The 23,333-nt window shown below is 39.2% G+C and overlaps 2 protein-coding genes across 4 annotated transcripts in view; both read right to left on the bottom strand.

Moving 5' to 3' along the window:
• Positions 1-536: 536 nt before the first annotated feature.
• LOC135275600 (cytoskeleton-associated protein 2-like) lies at positions 537-12,789 on the bottom strand. Its single transcript, XM_064377788.1, has 4 exons — positions 12,786-12,789; positions 12,260-12,352; positions 10,369-10,558; positions 537-1,726 (listed from the first exon to the last, which is right to left on the bottom strand). The coding sequence occupies exons 1-4, from the start codon at positions 12,787-12,789 to the stop codon at positions 1,546-1,548; spliced, it is 468 nt and encodes a 155-aa protein (XP_064233858.1). The 3' UTR covers positions 537-1,545.
• A 2,384-nt stretch (positions 12,790-15,173) lies between these two features.
• LOC110568885 (cytoskeleton-associated protein 2-like) overlaps positions 15,174-23,333 on the bottom strand; it is a 121,269-nt gene continuing 113,109 nt past the window's right edge. For all 3 annotated transcript variants that reach the window (XM_064377976.1, XM_064377975.1, XM_064377977.1), the window contains 2 exons: positions 21,564-21,771; positions 15,174-15,642 (listed from right to left, as the gene is read on the bottom strand). In XM_064377976.1, coding sequence (XP_064234046.1) covers positions 15,454-15,642; positions 21,564-21,771 — 397 coding nt within the window. In that variant the 3' untranslated portion in view covers positions 15,174-15,453. The remainder of the gene's footprint in view (positions 15,643-21,563; positions 21,772-23,333) is intronic.

Raw genomic sequence — 23,333 nt, 5'->3', positions numbered from 1 at the left:
ACTAGGCTTCTCTTTTCTCCACAATCTCATTAACATTTACCTCATGGCTTCTTGTTAATAGCCATTCTTACAGATGTAAGGTGATAGCTCAAAGTGGTTTTAATTTACATTATTCTTCTGATTAGTGATGCCGAACCCCTTTTCATATATATACCTATTGGCCATTTTTAATGTCTTCTTTGGAGAAATGTCTGTTCAGGTCCTTTGCTCATTTTTAATTATTTGTTTTTCCATGATTGAGTTATAAGAGTCTATCTCTTACTGAAAGTCTGCTGGCATTACAGGTTTGTAGCTCATAGTTTTTTGAGCACTGTTATTATAAATCTGATTTTCAGAAATAGATCTGCTTCCCTTACAATGAAAAAATCTAGTTCTGGGTGAGGCTGACAGACCCTTGATCAAAGTACATTCTCCTTGGTAATGAATGGTCCTTGTGAGGTCTCTTGGGACAGCCAACTGGTGTAACCTTAGACAAACTCCTAATTCTCTATGCAAAGCATTATCACAGTTTTCTATCATAAAGATAAACAAGTGGGAACTAATAAAAATTTAATGTTTTTTTAAAAGCTAATACTTAAATATTAAGAAAGCTAAGATTTAAAATATGTTGACTAGATTTTTCTACACATTATATTTACATAATGACTGATTTTACTTTTCCACAAGTAGTTGCCCAGGAGGAAGAAAAAGCAACCTAACAGTCTCCGGGGCTTGCACTGCCTTCTCAGGCCAGCTATCCCCTAGCAGAGCAAAGAAATGAAGAAGCAAGTGTCCACTCCCCACCCCTCTCCCCTGCCCCTTTTGTTATTTGAAGGGTTTCTGAGTAACAAATGCAAAAACTAGGTTTGGATATAAAAGCTAGATGACCATGCCAATTCAGGATTGTGTTTCATCTGAGACCTGGCATAGGAAAAACAAGAATTCTCTCTCATTTGCAAGGATACTGTGTTGGAAGTCAAAGATCACACATAAATTGGTGATCTCTGAGCAAAGGCACAGCTGGTAGAAACTCATCTGTGAAATGAGGGGTTCTGACTTGGCCATCTGTCAAGGTCCATTCAGCCTGTTAAGCCAGGGTCAAAGTTCAGATTTTCCACGATGAAAGGATTTGCCCTCTCTGCTAAGGTATCGGACGCAGAAAGGAAAGTCCCATTATATTGTGGGACCAACCTTCTGATGTAAAAAATTACGTTGGGATTAAAGTAGATCAATAAAGTATACATTTTTATCATAGTTGTAGGGTAAATTAACATTCAAAAGTTTGAAATTTATGTATACTGTAAAACTGGCAAACTGGTCTTACACACATAAAGCAAAGATCTTCCCATAGGGAGATAAAATTTGAGAGTATAAGCCCAGTGAATTACTTAAATTCTGAGCATCCGTAATCTGCATCCATGATGCCTCTCTATTAATACACTTTTTTCCAGGTCATTTGGACAAGAATATTTATTGTCTTATGGAGGCTTTAAAACATGTTTTTTTTAAAAAAGCATCAAGAAATTATGATTCAGGGATTTGAAACCCCAATGTTACCGGCAAAGCCTAATTTCTACGAAATATAAAACATGTTGTTTCTTCCACTTCTAAAAGTTCAAGAGAAGCCACTACTAAATCATGTTCCTGCAGCATTTCCGGGTAGCGGGACACTGCTCGCTCTATCCTCGACGAACGCCGTACAGGAGTGATGAGCTTCATGTCTTGCACTTCCGGCATCCCATTTATTCTGAGAGATAGCAAAAGATGCATTAAAAACATTATCATTTAAAAAAATTCTCTTTATTATTTTTTGTTTCATATTCCATAATAAAACATGAAAGACATTTTAATATAAGTTGACACAAGAGATATGTCTAGAGCAGTTCTCATCTTAAGATAGCTTTTTCCAGGAGTTCAAGACCAGCTTGGGCAACACAGTAAGACACTATGTCTATCAAAAAATATAAAAATTAGCTGGGCGACGGATCCAAGACGGCCGATTAGGAGCAGCTCAGGATTGCAGCTCCCAGTGAAAGCGTGGAGGGTGAGTGGAAGCCACATTTCCAGATGGATTTTTACTGCCCACAGACCAGAAGATTCCCAGGCAGAGGAGCCCCATGGGTCGCCAGCACGGCTGTTTTGGCTTGCGTGGCGGCGCGGCTGTTTCCGCCGGGGCGGCTGTTTTGGCCGGCACCCTGGTGCGGCGGTTCTCCATACAAAATACATGGGTCCGGGCACTGTTTTAGCTGGCGATTGGAGCTCGGGGAAGACAGAGTCACCCATTCAACTGATAGAAAAGAGGACTGAAACAGGGAGCCAGGCCAGGAGATTCCCAGGCAAAAAAGCACCACGAATCTCAGTGCGGCTGTTTCAGCAGGCGTAGGCGCAGTGGGTTGCCACACAGGAAATCACACAGATCCCAGTGCCTTTTCAACAGGCGACTGGAATACCTGGGAGACAAAAAAAAAAAAAAAAGGCTCTGAGGCAGGGAGCCAGGTGATCAGGCTCGGCTGGTCCCACTCCCACAAAAAAACAGCAATCTGAAATGCTCTGGATTGAGAGTTTCCTCCAGCCTGGGTAACGAGCAAAACTCCGTCTCAAAAAAAAAACAAAAAAAAACAACAAAAGAAAGAAAAAAGAAAAGAGAGTTTCACAGCAAGCACAGCTGAACCCGGGATGGTCTAGGTCTGTGGGGGAGGGGCGTCCGCCATTACCAAGGCACTCCACTGATATGGAGGCAGCCCGTCATTGCTGAGGCAGCCCACCGTTGCCGAGGCAGCCTGCCATTACAGAGGTGGGCCGCCATTGCAGAGGGCACTTCTAACTACACCCGTATAAACAGGACTGCAGGGAAGTTCACACAGCAGCTGAGCGGAGCCCATAGCAGCTCAGCAAAGCCTCTGCAGGCAGTGACTAGGCTGCCTCCTCGCTGGGCAGGGCAGCCCTGAAAAAAGCAAGCAGCACAACAGAAACTCATAAATAAAGCCCTAACTTCCCGGGACAGAGCACCTGGGAAAAAAAAAAAAGGGGGGTTTATGAGTTCAGCTGCAACAGACTTAAACATACCTGCCCAGCAACTCTGAATGAACAACGGAGCTCACAGCTCAGCATTTGAGCTCCTATAAAGGACAGACTGTCTCCTCAAGCAGCTCCCTGACCCCCGTATATCCAAAGAGTCACCTCATAAAGGAGAGCTCAGACTGACATCAGGCGGGTATCCTTCAGGGACAAAGATAGCAGAAGAAACTGGCAGCAACCCTTACTGTTCTGAAGCTGCTGCAGGTGATCCCCAGACAAGCAGGGCCTGGAGTGGACCTCAGCAGTCCTACAGCAGAGTGGCCTGACTGGTAAAAGGAAAACTAAGAAACAGAAAGAAATAACTTCATCATCAACAAACTGGACGTCCGCTCAGAGACCCAATCTGAAAGTCAACAACTACAAAGACGACAGGTGGATAAATATACAAAGATGGGAAGAAACCAGTGCAAAAAGGATGAAAACACCCAAAATCAGAACACCTCTCCTCCTACAAGGGATCATAACTCCTCACCAGCAAGGGAACAAGGCTGGATGGAGAATGAGTGTGATGAATTGACAGAATCAGGCTTCAGAAGGTGGGTAATAAGAAACTTCTGTGAGCTAAAAGAACATGTTCTAACCCAATGCAACGAAACTAAGAACCTTGAAAAAAGATTTGACAAAATGCTCATGAGAATAAACAACTTAGAGAGGAATATAAGTGAATTGATGGAGCTGAAAAACACAACACGAGAACTTTGTGAAGCATACACAAGTTTCAACAGCCAAATTAACCAAGCAGAAGAAAGGATATCAGAGGTCGAAGATCAACTCAACAAAATAAAATGAGAAGGCAAGATTAGAGAAAAAAGGGTAAAAAGGAATGAACAAAGTCAACAAGAAATATGGGACTATGTGAAAAGACCTAATCTACGTTTGATAGGTGTATCTGAATGTGACGGAGAGAATCAATCCAACCTGGAAAATACTCTTCAGGATATTATCCAGGAAAACTTCCCCAACCTAGCAAGGCAGGCCAACATTCAAGTCCAGTAAATACATAGAACACCACAAAGATATTCCTCAAGAAGAGCAACCCCAAGGCACATAATCATCAGATTCACCAGGGTTGAAATGAAGGAGAAAATGCTAAGGGCAGCCAGAGAGAAAGGTCGGTTTACCCACAAAGGGAAGCCCATCAGACTCACAGCAGATCTCTCAGCAGAAACTCTACAAGCCAGAAGAGAGTAGGGGCCAACATTCAACATCCTAAAAGAAAAGAACTTTCAACCCTGAATTTCATATCCAGCCAAACTAAGCTTCATAAGTGAAGGAAAAATAAAATCCTTCACGAACAAGCAAGTACTCAGAGATTTCATTACCACCAGGCCTGCTTTACAAGAGCTCCTGAAAGAGGCACTAAACATAGAAAGGAACAACCAGTACCAGCCACTTCAAAAATATACTAAATGGTAAAGAGCATCAACACAATGAAGAAACTGCATCAACTAATGGGCAAAACAGCCAGCTAGCATCAAAATGGCAGGATCAAATTCACACATAACAATATTAACCCTAAATGTAAATGGGCTAAATGCCCCAATCAAAAGACACAGACTGGCAAATTGGATAAAAAGCCAAAACCCATTGGTGTGCTGTATCCAGGAAACCCATCTCACATGCAAGGATACACAAAGGCTCAAAATAAAGGGATGGAGGAAGATTTACCAAGCAAATGGAGAGCAAAAAAAAAAAAGCAGGAGTTGCAATTCTCATCTCAGATAAAATAGACTTTAAACCAACAAAGATCAAAAGAGACAAAAGACATTACGTAATGGTAAGAGGATCAATGCAACAAGAAGAGCTAACGATCCTAAATATATACGCGCCCAATACAGGAGCACCCAGATACATAAAGCAAGTTCTTAATGACTTACAAAGAGACTTAGACTCCCACACAATAATAGTGGGAGACTTTAACACCCCATTGTCAATATTAGACAGATCAACGAGACAGAAAATTAACAAGGATATCCAGGACTTGAATTCAGACCTGGACCAAGCAAACCTAATAGACATTTACAGAACTCTCCACCCCAAGTCCACAGAATATACATTCTTCTCAGCACCACATCACACCTACTCTAAAATTGACCACATAATTGGAAGTAAATCATTCCTCAGCAAATGCAAAAGAATGGAAATCATAACAAACAGTCTCTTGGACCACAGTGCAATCAAGTTAGAACTCAGAATTCAGAAACTAACTCAGAACCACACAGCTTCATGGAAACTGAACAACCGGCTCTTGAATGTTGACTGGATAAACAATGAAATGAAGGCAGAAATAAAGATGTCTTCGAAACCAACGAGAATGAAGACACAACATACCAGAATCTCTGGGACACATTTAAAGCAGTATCTAGAGGAAATTATATAGCAATAAGTGCCCACATGAGAAGCAAGGAAAGATCTAAAATCGATACCCCTATCATCAAAATTGAAAGAGCTAGAGGAGCAAGACCAAAAAAACTCAAAACCTAGCAGAAGACAAGAAATAACTAAGATCAGAGCAGAACTGGAGGAGATAGAGAAACAAAAACCCTTCAAAAAAAATCAATAAATCCAGGAGCTGGTTTTTTGAAAAGATCAACAAAATAGACCACTAGCCAGATTAATAAAAGAGAGAATCAAATAGATGCAAAAAAAACGATAAAGGGGATATCACCACAGATTCCACAGAAATACAAACCATCATCAGAGATTATTACAAACATCTCTATGCATATAAACTAGTAAATCTGGAAGAAATGGATAAATTACTGGACACTTGCATCCTCCCAAGTCTAAACCAGGAAGAAGCCGAAACCCTGAGTAGACCAATAACAAGGTCTGAAGTCGAGGCAGCAATTAAGAGCCTACCACCCAAAAAAAGCCCAGGTCCAGATGGGTTCACAGCCGAATTCTACCAGACATACAAAGAGGAGCTGGTACCATTCCTTCTGAAACTATTCCAAACAATCCAAAAAGACGGAATCCTTCCCAAATCATTTTATGAGACCAACATCATCCTGATACCAAAACCTGGCAGAGACTCAACAAGAAAAGAAAACTTCAGGTCAATATCCATGATGAACATAGATGCAAAAATCTCCAATAAAATACTGGCAAACCGACTGCAATAGCACATCAAAAAGCTTATCCACCATAATCAAGTAGGCTTCATCCCAGGGATGCAAGGTGGTTCAACATACACAAGTCTATAAATGTAATTCACCACATAAACAGAACCACAGACAAAAACCACATGATTATCTCAATTGATGCAGAGAAGGCCTTTGACAAAATTCAACAGCCCTTTATGCTAAAAACCCTCAATAAACTAGGCATTGATGGGACATATCTCAAAATAATAAAAGCTATTTATGACAAACCGACAGCCAATATCATACTGAATGGGCAAAAACTGGAAGCATGTCCTTTGAAATCTGGCACTAGACAAGGATGCCCTCTTTCACCACTCCTATTCAATATAGTATTGGAAGTTCTAGCCAGAGCAATCAGGCAAGAAAAAGAAATAAAGGGTATTCAAATAGGAAAGGAGGAAATCAAATTGCCTCTATTTGCAGATGACATTATTGTATATCTCTAAGACCCCATTGTCTCAGCCCAAAATCTCCTGAAACTGATAAGCAACTTCAGCAAAGTCTCAGGAAACAAAATCAATGTGCAGAAATCACAAGCATTCCTATACACCAATAACAGACTTAAAGAGAGCCACATCAAGAACGAACTGCCATTCACGATTGCTACAAAGAGAATAAAATACCTGGGAATACAACTAACAAAGGATGTAAAGGACTTCTCCAAGGAGAGCTACAAACCACTGCTCAACGAAATAAGAGAGGACACAAACAGATGGAGAAACATTCCATGTTCATGATTAGGAAGAATCAATATCGTGAAAATGGCCATACTGCCCAAAGTAATTTACAGATTCAACGCTATCCCCATCAAGCTACCAATGACCTTCTTCACAGAACTGGAAAAACCACCTTAAACTTCATATGGAACCAAAAGAGAGCCTGCATAGCCAAGTCAATTCTAAGCAAAAAAAAAAAAAAAAAAAAAACAAAGCAGGAGGCATCACACTACCGGACTTCAAACTATACTACAAGGCTACAGTAATCAAAACAGCGTGATACTGGTACCAAAACAGAGATATAGGCCAATGGAACAGAACAGAGGCCTCAGAGGCAACACCACACATCTACAACCATCCGATCTTTGACAAACCTGACAAAAACAAGCAATGGGGAAAGGAGTCCCTGTTTAATAAATGGTGTTAGGAAAATTGGCTAGCCATGTGCAGAAAAGCAGAAACTGGACCCCTTCCTGACACCTGACACTAAAATTAACTCCAGATTGATTAAAGACTTAAACATAAGACCTAACACCATAAAAACCCTAGAAGAAAACCTAGGCAAGGTTTTGCCTGAATAGTATTCAGTACATAGGCGTAGGCAAGGACTTCACAACCAAAACACCAAAAGCATTGGCAACAAAAGCCAAAATAGACAAATGGGACCTAATCAAACTCCACAGCTTCTGCAGAGCAAAAGAAACAGTCATTAGAGTGAATCAGCAACCAATAGAATGGGAAAAAATTTTTGTAATCTACCCATTTGACAAAAGGCTGATACCCAGAATCTACAAAGAACTAAAACAGATTTACAAGAAAAAAACAGACAAGCCCATTCAAAAGTGCACAAAGGACATGAACAGACACTTTACAAAAGAAGACATACATGAGGCCAACAAACATATGAAAAAATGCTCATCATCACTGGTCATTAGAGAAATGCAAATCAAAACTACATTGAGATACCACCTCACGCCAGTTAGAATGGCAATCATTAAAAAATCTGGAGACGACAGATGCTGGAGAGGATGTGGAGAAATAGGAACACTTTTACACTGTTGGTGGGAGTGTAAATTAGTTCAACCATTGTGGAAGACAGTGTGGCGATTCCTCAAGGACCTAGACATAGAAATTACATTTGACCTAGCAATCCCATTACTAGGTATATATCCAAAGGATTATAAATCGTTCTGCTATAAGGACACATGCACACAAATGTTCATTGCAGCACTGTTTACAATAGCAAAGACCTAGAACCAACCCAAATGCCCATCGATGATAGACTGGACAAGGAAAATGTGGCATATATACACCATGGAATACTACGCAGCCATTGAAAATGATGAGTTCATGTCCTTTGTAGGGACAATGGATGAACCTGGAAACCATCATTCTCAGCAAACTGACACAAGAACAGAAAATCAAACACCGCATGTTCTCACTCATAGGTGGGTGTTGAACAATGAGAACACATGGACACAGGGAGGGGAGCATCACACACTGGGGTCTGTTGGGGGGAAATAGGGGAGGGACAGTGGGGGGTGGGGAGTTGGGGAGAGATAGCATGGGGAGAAATGCCTGATATAGGTGATGGGGAGGAAGGCAGCACATTACACTGCCATGTGTGTACCTATGCAACAATCTTGCATGTTCTTCACATGCACCCCCAAACCTAAATTGCAGTAAAAAAAAAAATTAACTGGGCATGGTGGCACATGCCTGTAATCCCAGCTACTCAGGAGGGTGAAGTGGGAGTATTGCTTGAGCCCAGGAGATCAAGGCTGCAGTGAGCTATGGTCATGCCATTGTACTCCAGTCTGGGCAAGATGGTGAGACCCGAGTCTCAAAAAAAAGAGCTTTTCCCTGATTTCTAGAATATATTGGGTGGTGTCCATCTGTTCTTGGATGGTGTAAGCATAAGGATTTATTGAATGAAGTATGAAGTGTGGTTTTTATTTGAAGTCAAGTATTTGGCAGTTGGTATTCGTTTATTCCATACACTTTCAAAACAGGTGACAAGGTTTAAGAAAATGGGGCCTAATACTAAATTTGGTTGAATTAATGAATTCTAAGATTCTTTCTAGCTTTTTCTTTTCTTTTTTTAAAGACAGCGTCTCACTCTGTTGCCCAGACTAGAGTCCAGTGGTGTGATCATAGCTCACTGCAGCCTCAACCTCCTAGGATCAAGGGATCTTCACTCCAGCCTTTCAAGCAGGTGGGAACACAGATGTGTGCTATCATGCTTGGCTAATTTTTTGCTTTTTGTAGAGTTGGGGTCTCCCTATGCTGCCCAGGCCAGTCTTGAACTCCTAGGCTCAAGCAATCCTCTTGCCTCAGCCTACCAAAGTGATAGGATTACAGGTGTGAGCCACCATGCCCAGCTCTTTTTAGCTTTGATAGTAAATTATTTTAAAAACATCTTTTAAGATGGTGGACCAAACCACAAATAGAAACTGGCACAATTTGGGCATCTTCCATGTAAATCTGTAAAATTCCAATAAAAAGTAGCTTGGAGCATAGGAAGCAGAGGCTTTTCCATGTAGTAAATCTGGTCTACAATTCACAAAACCAGCAATTACATTAGCCCAAGGAAAACTAGCAAGCAAGTCTGCTAAAGAGCTCTCATAATGAATTCTAGAGCCACTAAGAAGTGGTTTCGGATTAACTGTTTTCATCCACTTATGACAATGGGTGGGAAAATGGTGTGTCTCAGGAGAGGAGTTTAGGATTGGAAGAGGCTCAGCTGTGCTTTCCAAGGAAGTAAAATACAGAACTGTTGTCTTGGTGCCCTTGTCTGGAATTCTCTTTTCCAGATCATGACCAGAAGAATGGTGCTACACTCACTTTTAGAAAATGACACTGACACCCTGACATGGCTCCTTAAATTGCTATGGATTCTGTCTTAAATTTATACTTGTTAAAAAATAAAATGCTTCTGATTTGATGAGCAGTCTCTGACTAGAACATACTCCACTGCCCTGTTCTTAGAGGCCTATTCACTGTCCCTTCTCTCCCATAGCTACAGGGTTTGCCCTTGCATGGGACTTTGTGCCCCACCTTATCAAACCAATCCTACCCAGCTGTGTCAAGACTTGCAGGAAAGGTAGATAGGATTTATAAGTGCAGGACAAATGAGAGCAGAAAAGACTTTAGGAGGGTGGGAATGAATGCATTCTAATACCTCCCGACTCTGGCAGCACCTTCCTCACTGTAGGTCAGGTCTCATTGAGGTGGTAAAAAGGGGATGGTGTGTGCAGAGAAAAGACACAGACCTTTCTGTCAATGGTTCCAACCTCCCCATCCTCCGCTCTTTCCTGAATGCCAAAGATGGATTAAGCCACCTCATATGAAGCAGAAGTATCTATAAACTGCTGTTACTCCAAGGAAAAATTGAGACTTGGATTAGAATTAAGTCTGTGAACACAAAGCCTGCTTTAGAATTTGCTTACCTAGGGATTGGACCAATCTGTAATTTGATTCCAGAATAATTATGCTGTTCTGCCTTGGCTATTTGGGGTGTTGCTATGGCTTGTTCCCTCTCTTCTGGAGAAAGACAAGGCTTCACAGATTCCATCTCCTTGGCCAGCTCTTCCACTGATGCTATATTAGTTTCAGCAACTAACGAGTCAGAAGTAATTCCTGTGTATGTAAGGTCAGGAAGGAAAGTAAGGTTTAGCAATTTAATACTTCAAATAAAAATCACTAACATGAAAAATATATACATACGATGATTTCCCAGTGATCTTCATGGACTCCACACACTAAATAGTGATTGATTTGAGGTGGGATTTATAATTTCTTTTTTTCCTGGTAAGCCCTGTAGCAATGTCCTGCTACATCAGGCTCCCCTCCTAGCCAGCCTTCAGACAAGACAGCTGTAAGTAAATTTTTGACACCTTTTCAAGACTCTGAACACATTCCCAGTCTCCTATTAACTCTCAAGAGCACTCTCTTAAAAACTATTCACTAGCCTTCTACCCTTATACCATACCTTGGATCAATTTTCTTGACTCACTAAGGTTAACTCACATAACCTCCTAATCCCCCTCCTACCCAGGATGACCACATGGTTACTGCCTTGGACAGTGGGTGAAAAATGTCTTGCATTAATAGTTTTAATGGTAGCCCAACCACAATAACCAAAATAAAAGAAAGGAAATCAGACCATGCCAGGCACACTGTAGCTAGAGGCTGACACCCTAAGTGAGGTCAACAGGGTGCAACAAAAGCATGGATTCCTGTCTTCTTCTTTTTGTTCCTTTTAAGAACACTGTCATGTTTTAACCAAGTATCTGAATTGTAGCCTCATTCTCAAAGCATCTACTATCAAGTACACCTATTCTATTTCCTTATTCCCACAAGTAGTGGGTTACTTAACTATAATTCCATGACTTGATTGTTCTCCAGTTAAATGTACTCTTTTTTTTTTTTTTTTTTTTTTTTTTTTTTTGAGATGGAGTATTGCTCTTGTCGCCTAGGCTGGAGTGCAATGGTGCAATCTCGGCTCATTGCAAACTCCACTTGCTGGGTTCAAATGTTTCTCCTGCCTTAGCCTCCTGAGTAGCTGGGATTACAGGCACGTACCACCACACCTGGCTAATTTTTTTTTTCTTAGTAGAGACAGGATTTCACCATGTTGGTCAGGCTGCTTTCCAACTCCTGACTTCAGGTGATCCACCTGCCTTGGTTTCCCAAAGTGCTGGGATTACAGGCATGAGCTACTGTGCGCAGCCTAAAACTACTCTTAAAGGACAAACGTGTCACCTTCTAAGATAACAAGAAGAATCCAATTTATTTTCTAAAGATAACTTGTTTTTTCTTTCCATTCACACAAGTATTATTAAGCAATTATAATGTTATTAATGTGTGTGGCACAATATTTCTCATAGAAAAGTCTTCTAAAGATTAACCACTGACAGTAATGGTCAGTCAATTAGAGATTCCTGAGATGGCTATTTTTAAAGAGATAACATGAATTTAGATGAGTATATTGGTAGTTTATTATGATTAAACATGTAACTTAAGGCATTTCTCCTTTTTGCCTCAGTCTCTTCCAGTAAAAAGCTGTTTGTCTTCTTCCATCTAGGATTCCAGGGAAGTGGAGCACTTCAGTCTAGGCTGTTTGGTGGAAACAACCTTTGTTCAGTGTTGAGCAGTGTATTTACTTGTAATAATACAAATAACTCAGCTGATGACAATGGCTGAAAGGGCCAGGTCATGGAAACCAAGAAGTAAGAAGCATTTCAGGGGATCATACTTTTCTTCTTTTTCCTATGGGTTCTGGATGATTTTTACCGGCGTAGCTAGAGAAGATGAATTTAAATGCAAAAATAATAATACCTTCTTTGGTTCTGTTTGAGTCTTGCAAAATATTAAGAACAACTTCCCGCAACTCTTGTATTGGCTGGAAGGAAGGAAGAAAATATATGAAATCTTAAGAACATTCATGGAAAAAATTTGCTAAGGAAATTTAACTTCAAATAAATGTTTTATAATAAAAATGTTTCCTTTTAAAATCTCTTGTCTAGCAATAAATATTTTGTCTAGCTTGACAGTTTTACAGCTTCATGAGAAAAATAAAGGAACAGAGAAAATTCCAATTAAGTGTTGGCACAGTTGACTTAATGAATGGATGTATTTAAAGTTGTCTATAATGTAATTTGTCTACATCACATTCTATTTTCCTATTGATTTATATAATACCATCAAATATGTATTCCCACAGAAAGATTCTGGCCCAATGATGCAAAGCTAGCCACACAGAAAATACATTATGTATTTTTAATGTTGTCTTTGTTTTTTATCATAAAAGTCATATACACATTATAGAAAAATTGCATAGGTTAAGCTTAACAAATGAAATCACCCATAATTCCATCACCCAAACACAATTTTTTTGAGAAGGGAGTCTCTGTCACCAAAGCTGGAGAGCAGTGGTGCAATCTCGGCTCACCACAACCTCCACTTCCAAGGTTCAAGTTATTCTCCTGCCTCAGACTCCCAAGTAGCTGGGATTATAGACACGTGCCACCCTATGTGGCTAATTTTTCTATTTTTAATAGAGACAGGGTGTTGCTATGTTGGCCAGGCTGGTTTCGAACACCTGACCTCAGGTGATCCACCTGCCTCAGCCTCCCAAAGTGCTGAGATTACAGGCGTGAGCCACTGTGCCTGGCCCAGATACAATCTTTGCAGGCATTTTGGGTAATTTTCTCTAGCTTTTCCTTTCTTTCTTTTTTTATTTGGTAACATACTTAAAAAAAAACCTTATGGAAAAGTAATTTTCTGATAAAAATATCTGAGACAGCCTTCATTTTTCAAGTATGTAAACCATGCCATGAAGCAGAACATCGTAAGGTAAGCTGTACTTTCCCACAAGAACAATATAGTTGGAGGTCTGTCTTCCTTACCCGGGACTCTGTATCAAACAGATATAAACTGACAATAAAGCATAAAAGTAAAGCTTTCCATACATTTTTTCAAAATCCAAAACAGAATTACGATTTCAGCTAAATGAATGGGAATAAATATATAGAATATATTGCAAAGAGTGAATTCCATAAAACATTCAAGTGTATTTTATATTTGTATAGCCTTCTGGTTAAAGATGGTGGATTAAATATATATTTATTTCTAATCTCTCTTGAAAATCTACTGAAAGGATAATAAAGGGATTAAAAAGAGGCAATAACCACAAAGCACAAGAAAGAAGAAATGGCAATAAGGTTTTGGAAGCTGCAATGCAGAAGGAAGAGAGGTGAACAATTTAATTGACTTAAGCGAGTCAAATCCCAAGCTGGCAGTTTGGCTGAGAAACAACCTGGCAGAAAGGCTCAAGAATGGGTGATAGGGCCCAAATTAGAAGGAGTTAGCATCTGTTCAAAAAGCAGTCAGACCTCCAAATCCACTCTGTGCTCTGATAACTAACTGTCTGACTCCCTTCATCCTAACAGAAAACTGGGGATGTATTCTTTAAGTCTCTGAGGGATATCATGCAAGATTGGGATAGGGTGCTTACTGAGAAAAGGGAATAAGCAAAAGTTTCTATGTTGAGAGTTGAGACTCCCTGCTCTCTTCTGTCCCACAGCACTGGCAGCCTGGTTTCTACCTCCCAGGAAGGAGATTGGAACAGCCTGCTCTAGAAACCTTGACCAGCTTAAGAGGAAAGACTTAAAGATACTGACTGCTATTGAGGGTTTTCTAACCAATCAACTCAGCCACATCACCCTGTGGTAAAGCCCTACTCATGTGTCTAGAGCTTTAAATAAGCTTTATCAGACCCACCTCTTATAAACAGCCCAGTTTTACCAGCATCTGTGTAAAGCCTTTAATGAATAGTAGAGAACAGCCCAGTTTCACCAGCATCTGTGTAAAGCCTTTAATGAATAATAGAGAACAAAACAAAATAAAACAAATAATAACAATGAGAGAAAGAAATGAAAAACATATAGACAATGTGGGAAGAAGAAAACTGATATGGGTTCTAAAGCACAAGGGATCCACCCAACTTAAGAAGGATGTAAAGGGAATCTAAAGGTGGTGGTAAAGAGATCCCAGAAAGATATCTGGTGAAGATGGGAGTAAAGAGCAACTTGTTCAGTCTGGAATAAGCCAGAAGGGAGAAAGAGGTCTCTAAGAAAAAGAAATCAACAGAATATCTGATATTTTCAAAGTATTGAGGAACTTAGACAATTAGAGAAGAGTTTGTGAATTAACTATATAATAAACAGAAAACTAAGCAAAAGCAAAACAAGACAGTAACTCCAGGAGAAGTAGAAAGTTGTGCTTGAAAGGTAAAGTAATCATAGTATATACTACATGGCTCAACATATTCATATATTTCTTACATATTCATAACAATGTGAATGCTAAATAGTGACCAGAATTTCATGACTCTAATGAAAGTATGAGGAATGGCAAGGGTCCGCAAGGATGGTAAATAGGGGCGTGTATTTGTGTGTGCTGGGATCTGTGTATGTATGTGTGAAAGAGGGTTAAATCTTCATTCTGCATAGCTGGAACTCCTTAAATCATATCTAAAACTAAAAAGTCAAGAAACAGAAGCATGTTTTCTGAAACTATAGAGGTTAATATAAAAATAATCGGTTTGCTCTGTGAAGGGGGAAAAGGGAGGGAAGGAAGGCAGAGGCCTTATTGAATGAAACTTATCAAACTACTTGACTGTTTAAACTATGTGAATGTACAATTCTGATTTTGAACTATTATGGAAAAAGGTACCAAAGAATATGAAATATGACACAGAAAATGACATTTTAATGAAAAGCATTATAAAACTATTTGATGCAGTTTTTATAAATAATAATTATATAGTTTTTTTTTCTAGATTTTAGAATTAAAAGTTATTTCATGTAATGGCTCTGAATTACTGATTTAAGAATGTTGATGTATTGTGTTTAATATATTTTCAGGTTCTTTATGGTAAGGTATGACTTTATAAGGGTTGGATATTGATGTTGCAACCTTCTAACAACCATATTACAAAAAACAACAGAGAACTCACATGAAAAAGCATTTTAAGAAGTTACCCACCCAAGACAGATACTCACTGTTGCCCCGTTTTTAATGGCCTCTTCATATAGCCCAATAGCATCAAAAGTGCCTTTACTTGCCAACAACTTTGCTTTGCAGATCCGGAATTTGGCAAATTTTTCAACTTCAGGAATGCTGGACAGTATGTTAAGTATTTCATTATAAGGTACACCCTGAAAAAAACCCCAAAATATCCAGAGGTAATTATTACCATTTCACTGTTACTCTCACATCTCTTAATATTTATTATAGCAGGTATGCAGAAATCGTTTTGATTACTAATATTTTCGAACTTTAAAAAAAATTTCAATTTTACTGAGGTACAATGTACATGCAATAAAATGCACTTTCAAAAATTATCCATTTTAATGAGTTTGGACATTCATCATTAATTTTTTGGGGGGGCAGGGGAATGGAGTCTCACTCTGTCGCCCAGCCTGGAGTGCAGTGGAGTGATCTCGGCTCACTGCAACCTCCGCCTCCCGGGTTCAAGCAATTCTCCTGCCTCAGTCTCCCAAGCAGCTGGGACTACAGGCACCCACAGCCAAGCCCGGCTAATTTTTTCGTATTTTTAGTAGAGACGGGGTTTTCACCATGGTAGCCAGGATGGTCTCAATCTCCTGACCTAGTGATCTGCCCGCCTCAGTCTCCCAAAGTGCTAGGATTACAGGCAAGAGCCACTGTGCCGGCCTAATTTTTTTTTTAGAGACAAGGTCTCACTCTGTTGCCCAGGCTGGAGTGCAGTGGTCTGGTCACAACTTGCTGCAATCTCTACTTCCTGAGCTCAAGCAATCCTCCCACCTTAGCCTCTCGAGTAGCTGAGACCACAGGCATGATCCACTGTGCCTAGCCTCCTCATCATTAAATTTTAAGAGTTATGGGCCGGGCGCAGTGGCTCACGCCTGTAATCCCAGCACTTTGGGAGGCCGAAGCAGGTGGATCACGAGGTCAAGAGATCAAGACCATCCCGGTCAACATGGTGAAACCCCGTCTCTACTAAACATACAAAAAATTAGCTGGGCATGGTGGCGTGTGCCTGTAATCCCAGCTACTCAGGAGGCTGAGGCAGGATAATTGCCTGAACCCAGGAGAGGGTGAGCCGAGATCACGCCATTGCACTCCAGCCTGGGTAACAAGAGTAAAACTCCATCTCAAAAAAAAAAAAAAAAAAGTTATGTGAGGCCAAGTAGAAAATGTTCATCATAGCTGAAGGTAAGAAATATGTTCATTTTCACGTGGTACAAAATCAAAACAAATCCTAGAGTAAACATTTCTTACATATTCATAATATTCCATTTTTCTAACAATGAGAACACTGAGTAGTGACCAGAATTTCTGTATGACTAATAGTAGTGTAAAGAATGACACAGGCATGCAAAGGTCATGGGGTATGTATATGTGTATGTTGGGGATTTATGCAGGTGTTCATGAAAGAGGACTAAATACCACAAAAAGAAACTTTGAAATGGATTCACTGGTTTAATCCACTTCTGGTTTGTGCCACAAGCAGGACAGTGACATGGACCTAGAAGAATGGGGAGCACTAGCATGCCCAGAAATCCAGGTACTGGCACACTCAGCCAAGCAGCACCTTTCACTGCTATTAAAATGGGGAGACACAAAGGTAAGTTCACAATTGAGAATCACTAATATTTGAGAAAACCAACACTACAGGAAAGAGACATAAAACTCAACAAACAAGAATAACACTGGAGCAAAGAGGAATACTTTTAAGAGTACTACAGTCAATATCTTCAGAGTGATAAGAGAGAGTATTGCTATCCTAAAACTAGAATGGCTTTTTCTATGAAAAAGAACTAATAGAAGGGCAGAACAATTGCAGGAACCCCACTGAAGAATAAATCTGTGAGTCGAAAATTCAGCTGTGAAATTCTCCTAGAAATCAATGCAACAGAACAATGTAATGAATAGTATGAAAACAAAATTTAGAGTTCTCAAGGATATATCTATTACTCAATAATTCTAATATCCATCTAAGAGAATTTCTAGAAGGAAAAATGGAGAGAACAAAGTTAAACACAAAGTGATTGTAGAAGAAAAATTTTGGGAAATGAACAAAGAAACAATTGTTCAGATTGAAAGCCTCTCAGAGAGTTAAGCAGGATGAATGTGAGAAAAAAATATACTTAGAAAATCAGAGATAAAAAGAAAATCATAAAAGCTTCCAGAGAGGGGGAAAAAAAGGATTACTTATAAAGGAATGAGAATCAGATTGATGTGAGATATTAACAAATCAACAACTCCAGATGCAAGAAAGAAAATGTAGCAATCACTTATAATTTTCCAGGGAAAACAAGCTGAAATTAAGAAATTTTCCCCAACCAAACAATGAGTCCAGCATGAAGGCAAAATAACGACAGTTTCACAAGAATACAGACTCAAAAGATTTTTTTATTTAAAAATCATAAAGTAACTAGTGAGTAAACTTTAGAACTCACATGAAAGACCTGAAACAAAAGTAACTGCAGGCCAGGCACAGTGGGTGGTTCACACCTGTAATCCTAGCACTTTGGGAGGCTGAGGCAGAGGATTGCTTGAGGCCAGGAGTTTGAGACCAGCCTGGGCAACACAGTGAGACCCTGAGTCTACAAAAAAATTTAAACAACATTGGGTGTAGTGGTATGTACCTATAGTCCTAGCTACTCAGGGGGCTGAGGTGGAGGATTGCTTGGGCCCATCCAGTTCCAAGTTGTAGTGAGCTATGATGGCATCACTGCACTCCAGTCTAGGCAACAGAGTGAAACCCTGTCTCTTAAAAAAAACAAACCAAAAAAGGAACTGCCAGAAGAATATGATAAATATTCTGCAAATCATGTGTGAGCTTACATCTACCACTTTTTTTCATTTCAGTGTATTATTTTCTTTATGAAATAAAACTAGATCAAACACAGAAATGAAGGGAAAAAAATTCATGTAAACTGAATTACAAAATAAAATGGCAGGCATAAGTTTAAACATACAAGTAATCATAATAAATGTGTATAAACTAAATTTGTTTTTTAAAAGTAGAGAGTTTCAGATTTGTTTAAAAACTTTAACTGTGTGTATTTATATGAGACATACCTAAAATAAGTCAACCCATGAAGGTTTAAAGTAAAGGGATGGAAAAAAGTTTACCAGACATATTCTAACAACAAAAAGCAGGTGTGGCAAGGTTAATCAGACAAAAGAAATCAAAGCAAGTCATGAATTTTTCTGTACCTAACAATGTAACTTTGAAAAACAGAAAGTAAAAATTGATAAATACATGAAGAGAAATTGTCAATGACTAATCGCAGTGCCAGTGAGAGACTCTGGCATACTGCTTTCAGAAAGCAATGGATCAAGTAAACAAAATAGGATACACATTCTTTTCAAACACTTTTGGAACATTTACGAAGAATGATCAGATATTAAGAGCACAAAGAAAATTTCAACAAAACCCATCAAGTAGAGTACACATAGGCCACATTCACCAACTACAATGCAATATAATTATTCTAAGATATTTTTTGGGTTAAAGAACTCAAAATGGGAATCTCAAACTATTTAGAAATGCACAATGAGAACATATGTCAGTTATTAAGCTTTTGTGTATCAGCCCCAAACCCCCCTATCCTCTGCTTTGTGATGCTGGGGCTGGAACTCTGTAAACCACTTTCTGCTTGGCAGCAGCTTCCCTGCTCGGCTCTGCCCATAGTGGGCATGAGAGGGAGACTGAAGGGATGGAGAAGTAAGACACTTGCTTTTTCCCATTTGCTTTCATCACCCCAGCAATGGTTCCTCACCCTGGCAGCAACAGTTGGTTCTAGCCTCCATCTTTTTCGCCTTTCCCCTCAGATCCCACCTCACTGTGCAGCTTCAGTGGCAGGAGCACCAAATGGATAGAATCTTTTCCTCAAAGTCTGAGCCCCAGCCCTGCAGGGCCTCTCCTCCAGCATCTGCTGGGTAGTATGCCCTCCTTAGAGTTGGAGTACCATTTCTATCAGTGTTTGTCTCTTCTGCTTCTTGGTTCTGATACCCAAACCTCTCTTTGTTCCCCTAAACCCAGTGGGTACCAGCTGCTTCCTGCAGTATCATCTCTGTTACCTCTTTGCTGTCAGCCCTGCGAATAGCACCCACATCCCTCTGATCCCTTCAGCATTTTTGTGCACACAGGCTCACTATGTGCTTTCACAGCCAGCATCTGTGCTCCCTTGTATGTGCCCAGAGAGTGAGAAGTGCCTGAGAATTCTTGTCCGCTTGAGGCAGCCATGAATAAATGACCATGGAAGCTTTAACACTGTAGCTCCCTTGCCTCTGATCAGGATGACTCTGAGAGATGTGACCGTCCATGGACTTGCTTTTCTGATCCTACAACTTCATTCCTTTCCCAGTTTTCCCTGGAGTGTCTTCCTAATAAACTACTTTCACACAGATTCTCCTCTTAGGGTCCACTTCTAGAGACTCTATGTAAGACACTGTGTAACCAATTACACTCTTTCTGTGGTTTGTTTTTCAGACTTGACTATGACTGATAAACAGCATAACTTAGTCAAATATGGGAGATATGACCAAGTAAACTTCAGAGGTAAATTTGCTATAGCATTAAACATACTTGTAAAAAAAATAAGAAAGACTCACTTTTAAATGATCTAAGGTTTCAATTAAAAAGGTAGGAAAAGAGCAATAAATATAAAAATGGGTGTAGACATTGATTCAAGAGAAAAAATAATCGATAAAACCTGAGGTCTTTTAAAAAAAATTAATGAGAAAAAATCTTTGGCAAGTCTAACTTTTAAAAAGTCACAAAATTTACTAAAGTTGATTCAAGATATATAAGCCCTAAATAGAGCAATGACCACATATCAAATTGAGAAGATATATACAAATTTATCCTCCAAAGAAACATGGTCTAGATAATTTTTATGGGCAAATTTTTATCAAACCTTCAAAATAAAAATAATTCTAATATCATACAAACTATTTTCAGTGTATAGGACAAAAAGAAAAATACACAACTCATCTACCTAAGTCAGCATAAAATTGGTACTAGGAAAACACAAGATAATCAAAGTACATAAAAATGAATAAAAGAATTGCAACTCACAAAGCTATATACTTCATTTCTCTACATACCTACACCATATGAACATGCATGAAAACAGAAAGAATGACTGGTAATGGTGGTCACCTCCAGAGAGAAGTTTGGGATTTCTAAGTATGTATGTTTGTAAAGGGAGAGGGCTGATCATTTATCTATATTGTTTGAAATAATTTTAATAATAAAAATGTACTCATGATTTTTAATACTACAATGAAAAGAAAAAAAGAAAAAGAACTCAAGTTTAATCCCACAAGAAATAGTTAGTTTTTAACTGGATGTTGTGAGTTTAATTCCATAAGGAGAAATAATATTTAACTGGATGTTGTGAAAATGTTGCCTGGAGTAGACTTAAAGTGAACTTTTCCATTTTTTTTTTCTGCTGATGTTCAACATAACCAGCCAAAGGAGAGAATAAGTTTTGCTTTAGGCAAGAATTTTAGTAAAGTTTATTCCATGATTTTTTAATATATTTTTTATTCAGAGATTCTCCTAAGGATCACATTCTGCCTATCATCTATTTTATCCTTATCTGCAGAATCCAAGATAAAATTTAAATACTATTTATAGCTACCCAGAGTATTTAGAATACTTGAACTTTACATATAAACTTGACTTCTGACTTCAGTTTCATATCCAAATGTTAAATGTGTACTCTTCAGAACTTGATACCAAAAGAAGGCAAAGTTCCTTTTGGAGCCAGGTTGTTTAGATTAGTTTTCCAACTTTGTGCTCTCGTTTCATTTGTAAAGTGATCATAGTAACAGTGGTTATGATAATTATGTAAGATAATCTCAGTTAACTGCTTATAAAAGCGCCTGGCATATAAAAGTCACTGTTTATGGGCATGTCATTATTATTACTGCTGTTACTATTACTCTATATTTAAGAGTAGCTAAAGTTCTGCTTACATGAAGGCTATCTCTCCTATACTCTATTTAAGAAAAACGTTTAAAAATTCTAAGATTCTGGTCTGGACCAAAGCAGGAGGAACTTATTTTCTTCACTCACCCCTTCGATGAGGTTCAGACATTCTGTCAGAGTGTTGTTAATTTTACTGGACAGTTCGAATTGTGCTTTCTTTTCTTCCTCTTCTTTTTCAATGCTCTTCCAGAATGAAATATTCATTTCCTTTATTGCTTTTCTTTTTGTTTTAAGTTCCATAGGAGGACGTTCATAGATTTTTCCCTTAGATTTCTGCCAGTCTTCTAGTTGTTTCCTAAAATTCAATTAAAGGGTGAGTGGTTTTACTTATTTTAAAACATAGTCAAGCTGCTAAAATATATGGTATATATAGATAGAATATAATTAAATACTTTCAACTACAGACAAAATCAGTAGAATAGAATTAAAAAAAATTTACAAATGGATAATGGCACCACTGGGTTGCACCTACCCATGAGAAGGCAGACACCAAGATTCCAAGATCACACGTGGCCAGCAATTCAGACTTCAAATAGAATTTGTGATTCTTCATTATTTTTCTCTGAAAGTTTTCACTTCACTGTATGCTACTTGCTTTCCTAAGACATCCCTCTATTTTTGAGATGACTTAGCACTTCATCTCTTTCACCATAAGCTGTCACTAAATCCAAACCCATCAAGCCTGCATTCTGCCCCCCAATAAAGTCTTAGTGTGTGAAGTGACCCACTTAACCTAGTTCCTTAGTCCTCTCTTGACCAGACATGACTCTGTTTCATAAGCTAGACCAATAATTTCAGGGCTCTTAAATAGCTGGTTTCTGATAATGCCAAGTCCTCATTCTTGCTGACCCCCACTGTTCACATTTTCCACCCCTGCTTCTAAGCAGGCAATAGATTGCTTTTTGGGGGTAGGGGCACCAAGACATATAGACCCCAAGTGCTTGGCTGTAGGCACTCCAGCTTCTTTAAATTACAACTACATATTAATGACTTCCAAGTGTACATTTCAGCACAGATCTTTCCCTGGAGCCCCAAACTTTGTAAAACCCACTGCCTAGTTAATACCTTTTGATGTCTGACAGGCATTTCAAATTTAATACTGTCTCAAATAAAGCTCTTGATTTTCATCTCCACATCTGTTCCAAGTTTTTGTTACTTTGGTAAATAGCACCCCAGGCTGTGCCACTGCCAAGGACTTCCCACGGCTCTTGGAACAAAATTCAAAATATTTTCCATGACTGAAAGGTGCAGTGTAATCTCGTTCCTGCCTACCTCTCCAACCTCATATCACACTAGTCTCCCTGTCACTCACTCTGCCACCCCAGGAGCTTGAGTATCCTTGCAGTTGCTTTTTTTTTTTTTTTGAGACACAGGTTCACTATTACCCAGGTTGGAGTGAAGTGACACAATCTCAGGTTACTGCAACCTCCGCCTCCTGAGTTCAAATGATTCTTGTGCTTTAGCTGCCTGAATAGCTGGGATTACTGGTGTGTGTTACTACAGCTGGCTTATTTTATTTTATTATTAGTAGAGATAGAGTTTCACCATGTTGGCCAGGCTGGATTTGAACTCCTGACCTCAAGCAATCTGACCGCCTCAGCCTCCCAAAGTGCTGGGATTACAGGCATGAGCCACCGTGCCCTGCATCCCTGAAGTTTCTTGATCTAGACTCATTCCTGCCTTAAGGTCTTATATCTTCAGTCCTCTGCTCAAATGACACCTCCATGAAGAGGCAATTACCTGTAATTACCGTGTCTTACTTTAGTCAGTATGTTGGTTTTCTGTCTCCTCCACTAGAGTGTAAGCTCTATGAAAACAGAAATCTTAACAGTCCAGTTCCCAGCACAGTACCTAGCA

Source organism: Aotus nancymaae, unplaced genomic scaffold, assembly GCF_030222135.1.
Source record: "Aotus nancymaae isolate 86718 unplaced genomic scaffold, 86718_ANA_hifiasm-v0.15.2.pri h1tg000017l, whole genome shotgun sequence".
NCBI lineage: Eukaryota > Metazoa > Chordata > Mammalia > Primates > Aotidae > Aotus > Aotus nancymaae.
The sequence above is the reverse complement of the archived record's forward strand: the minus strand, read 5'-3'. Positions and strand labels throughout refer to the sequence as shown.

Coding starts and splice junctions, on each gene's coding strand:
- LOC135275600 (XM_064377788.1), bottom strand. Junction 10,559..12,259: donor CTCAAACAGAACCAAAGAAG/GTATTATTATTT, acceptor TTACATACACAG/GAATTACTTCTGACTCGTTA. Junction 1,727..10,368: donor CAGATTGGTCCAATCCCTAG/GTAAGCAAATTC, acceptor GCTATCTCTCAG/AATAAATGGGATGCCGGAAG.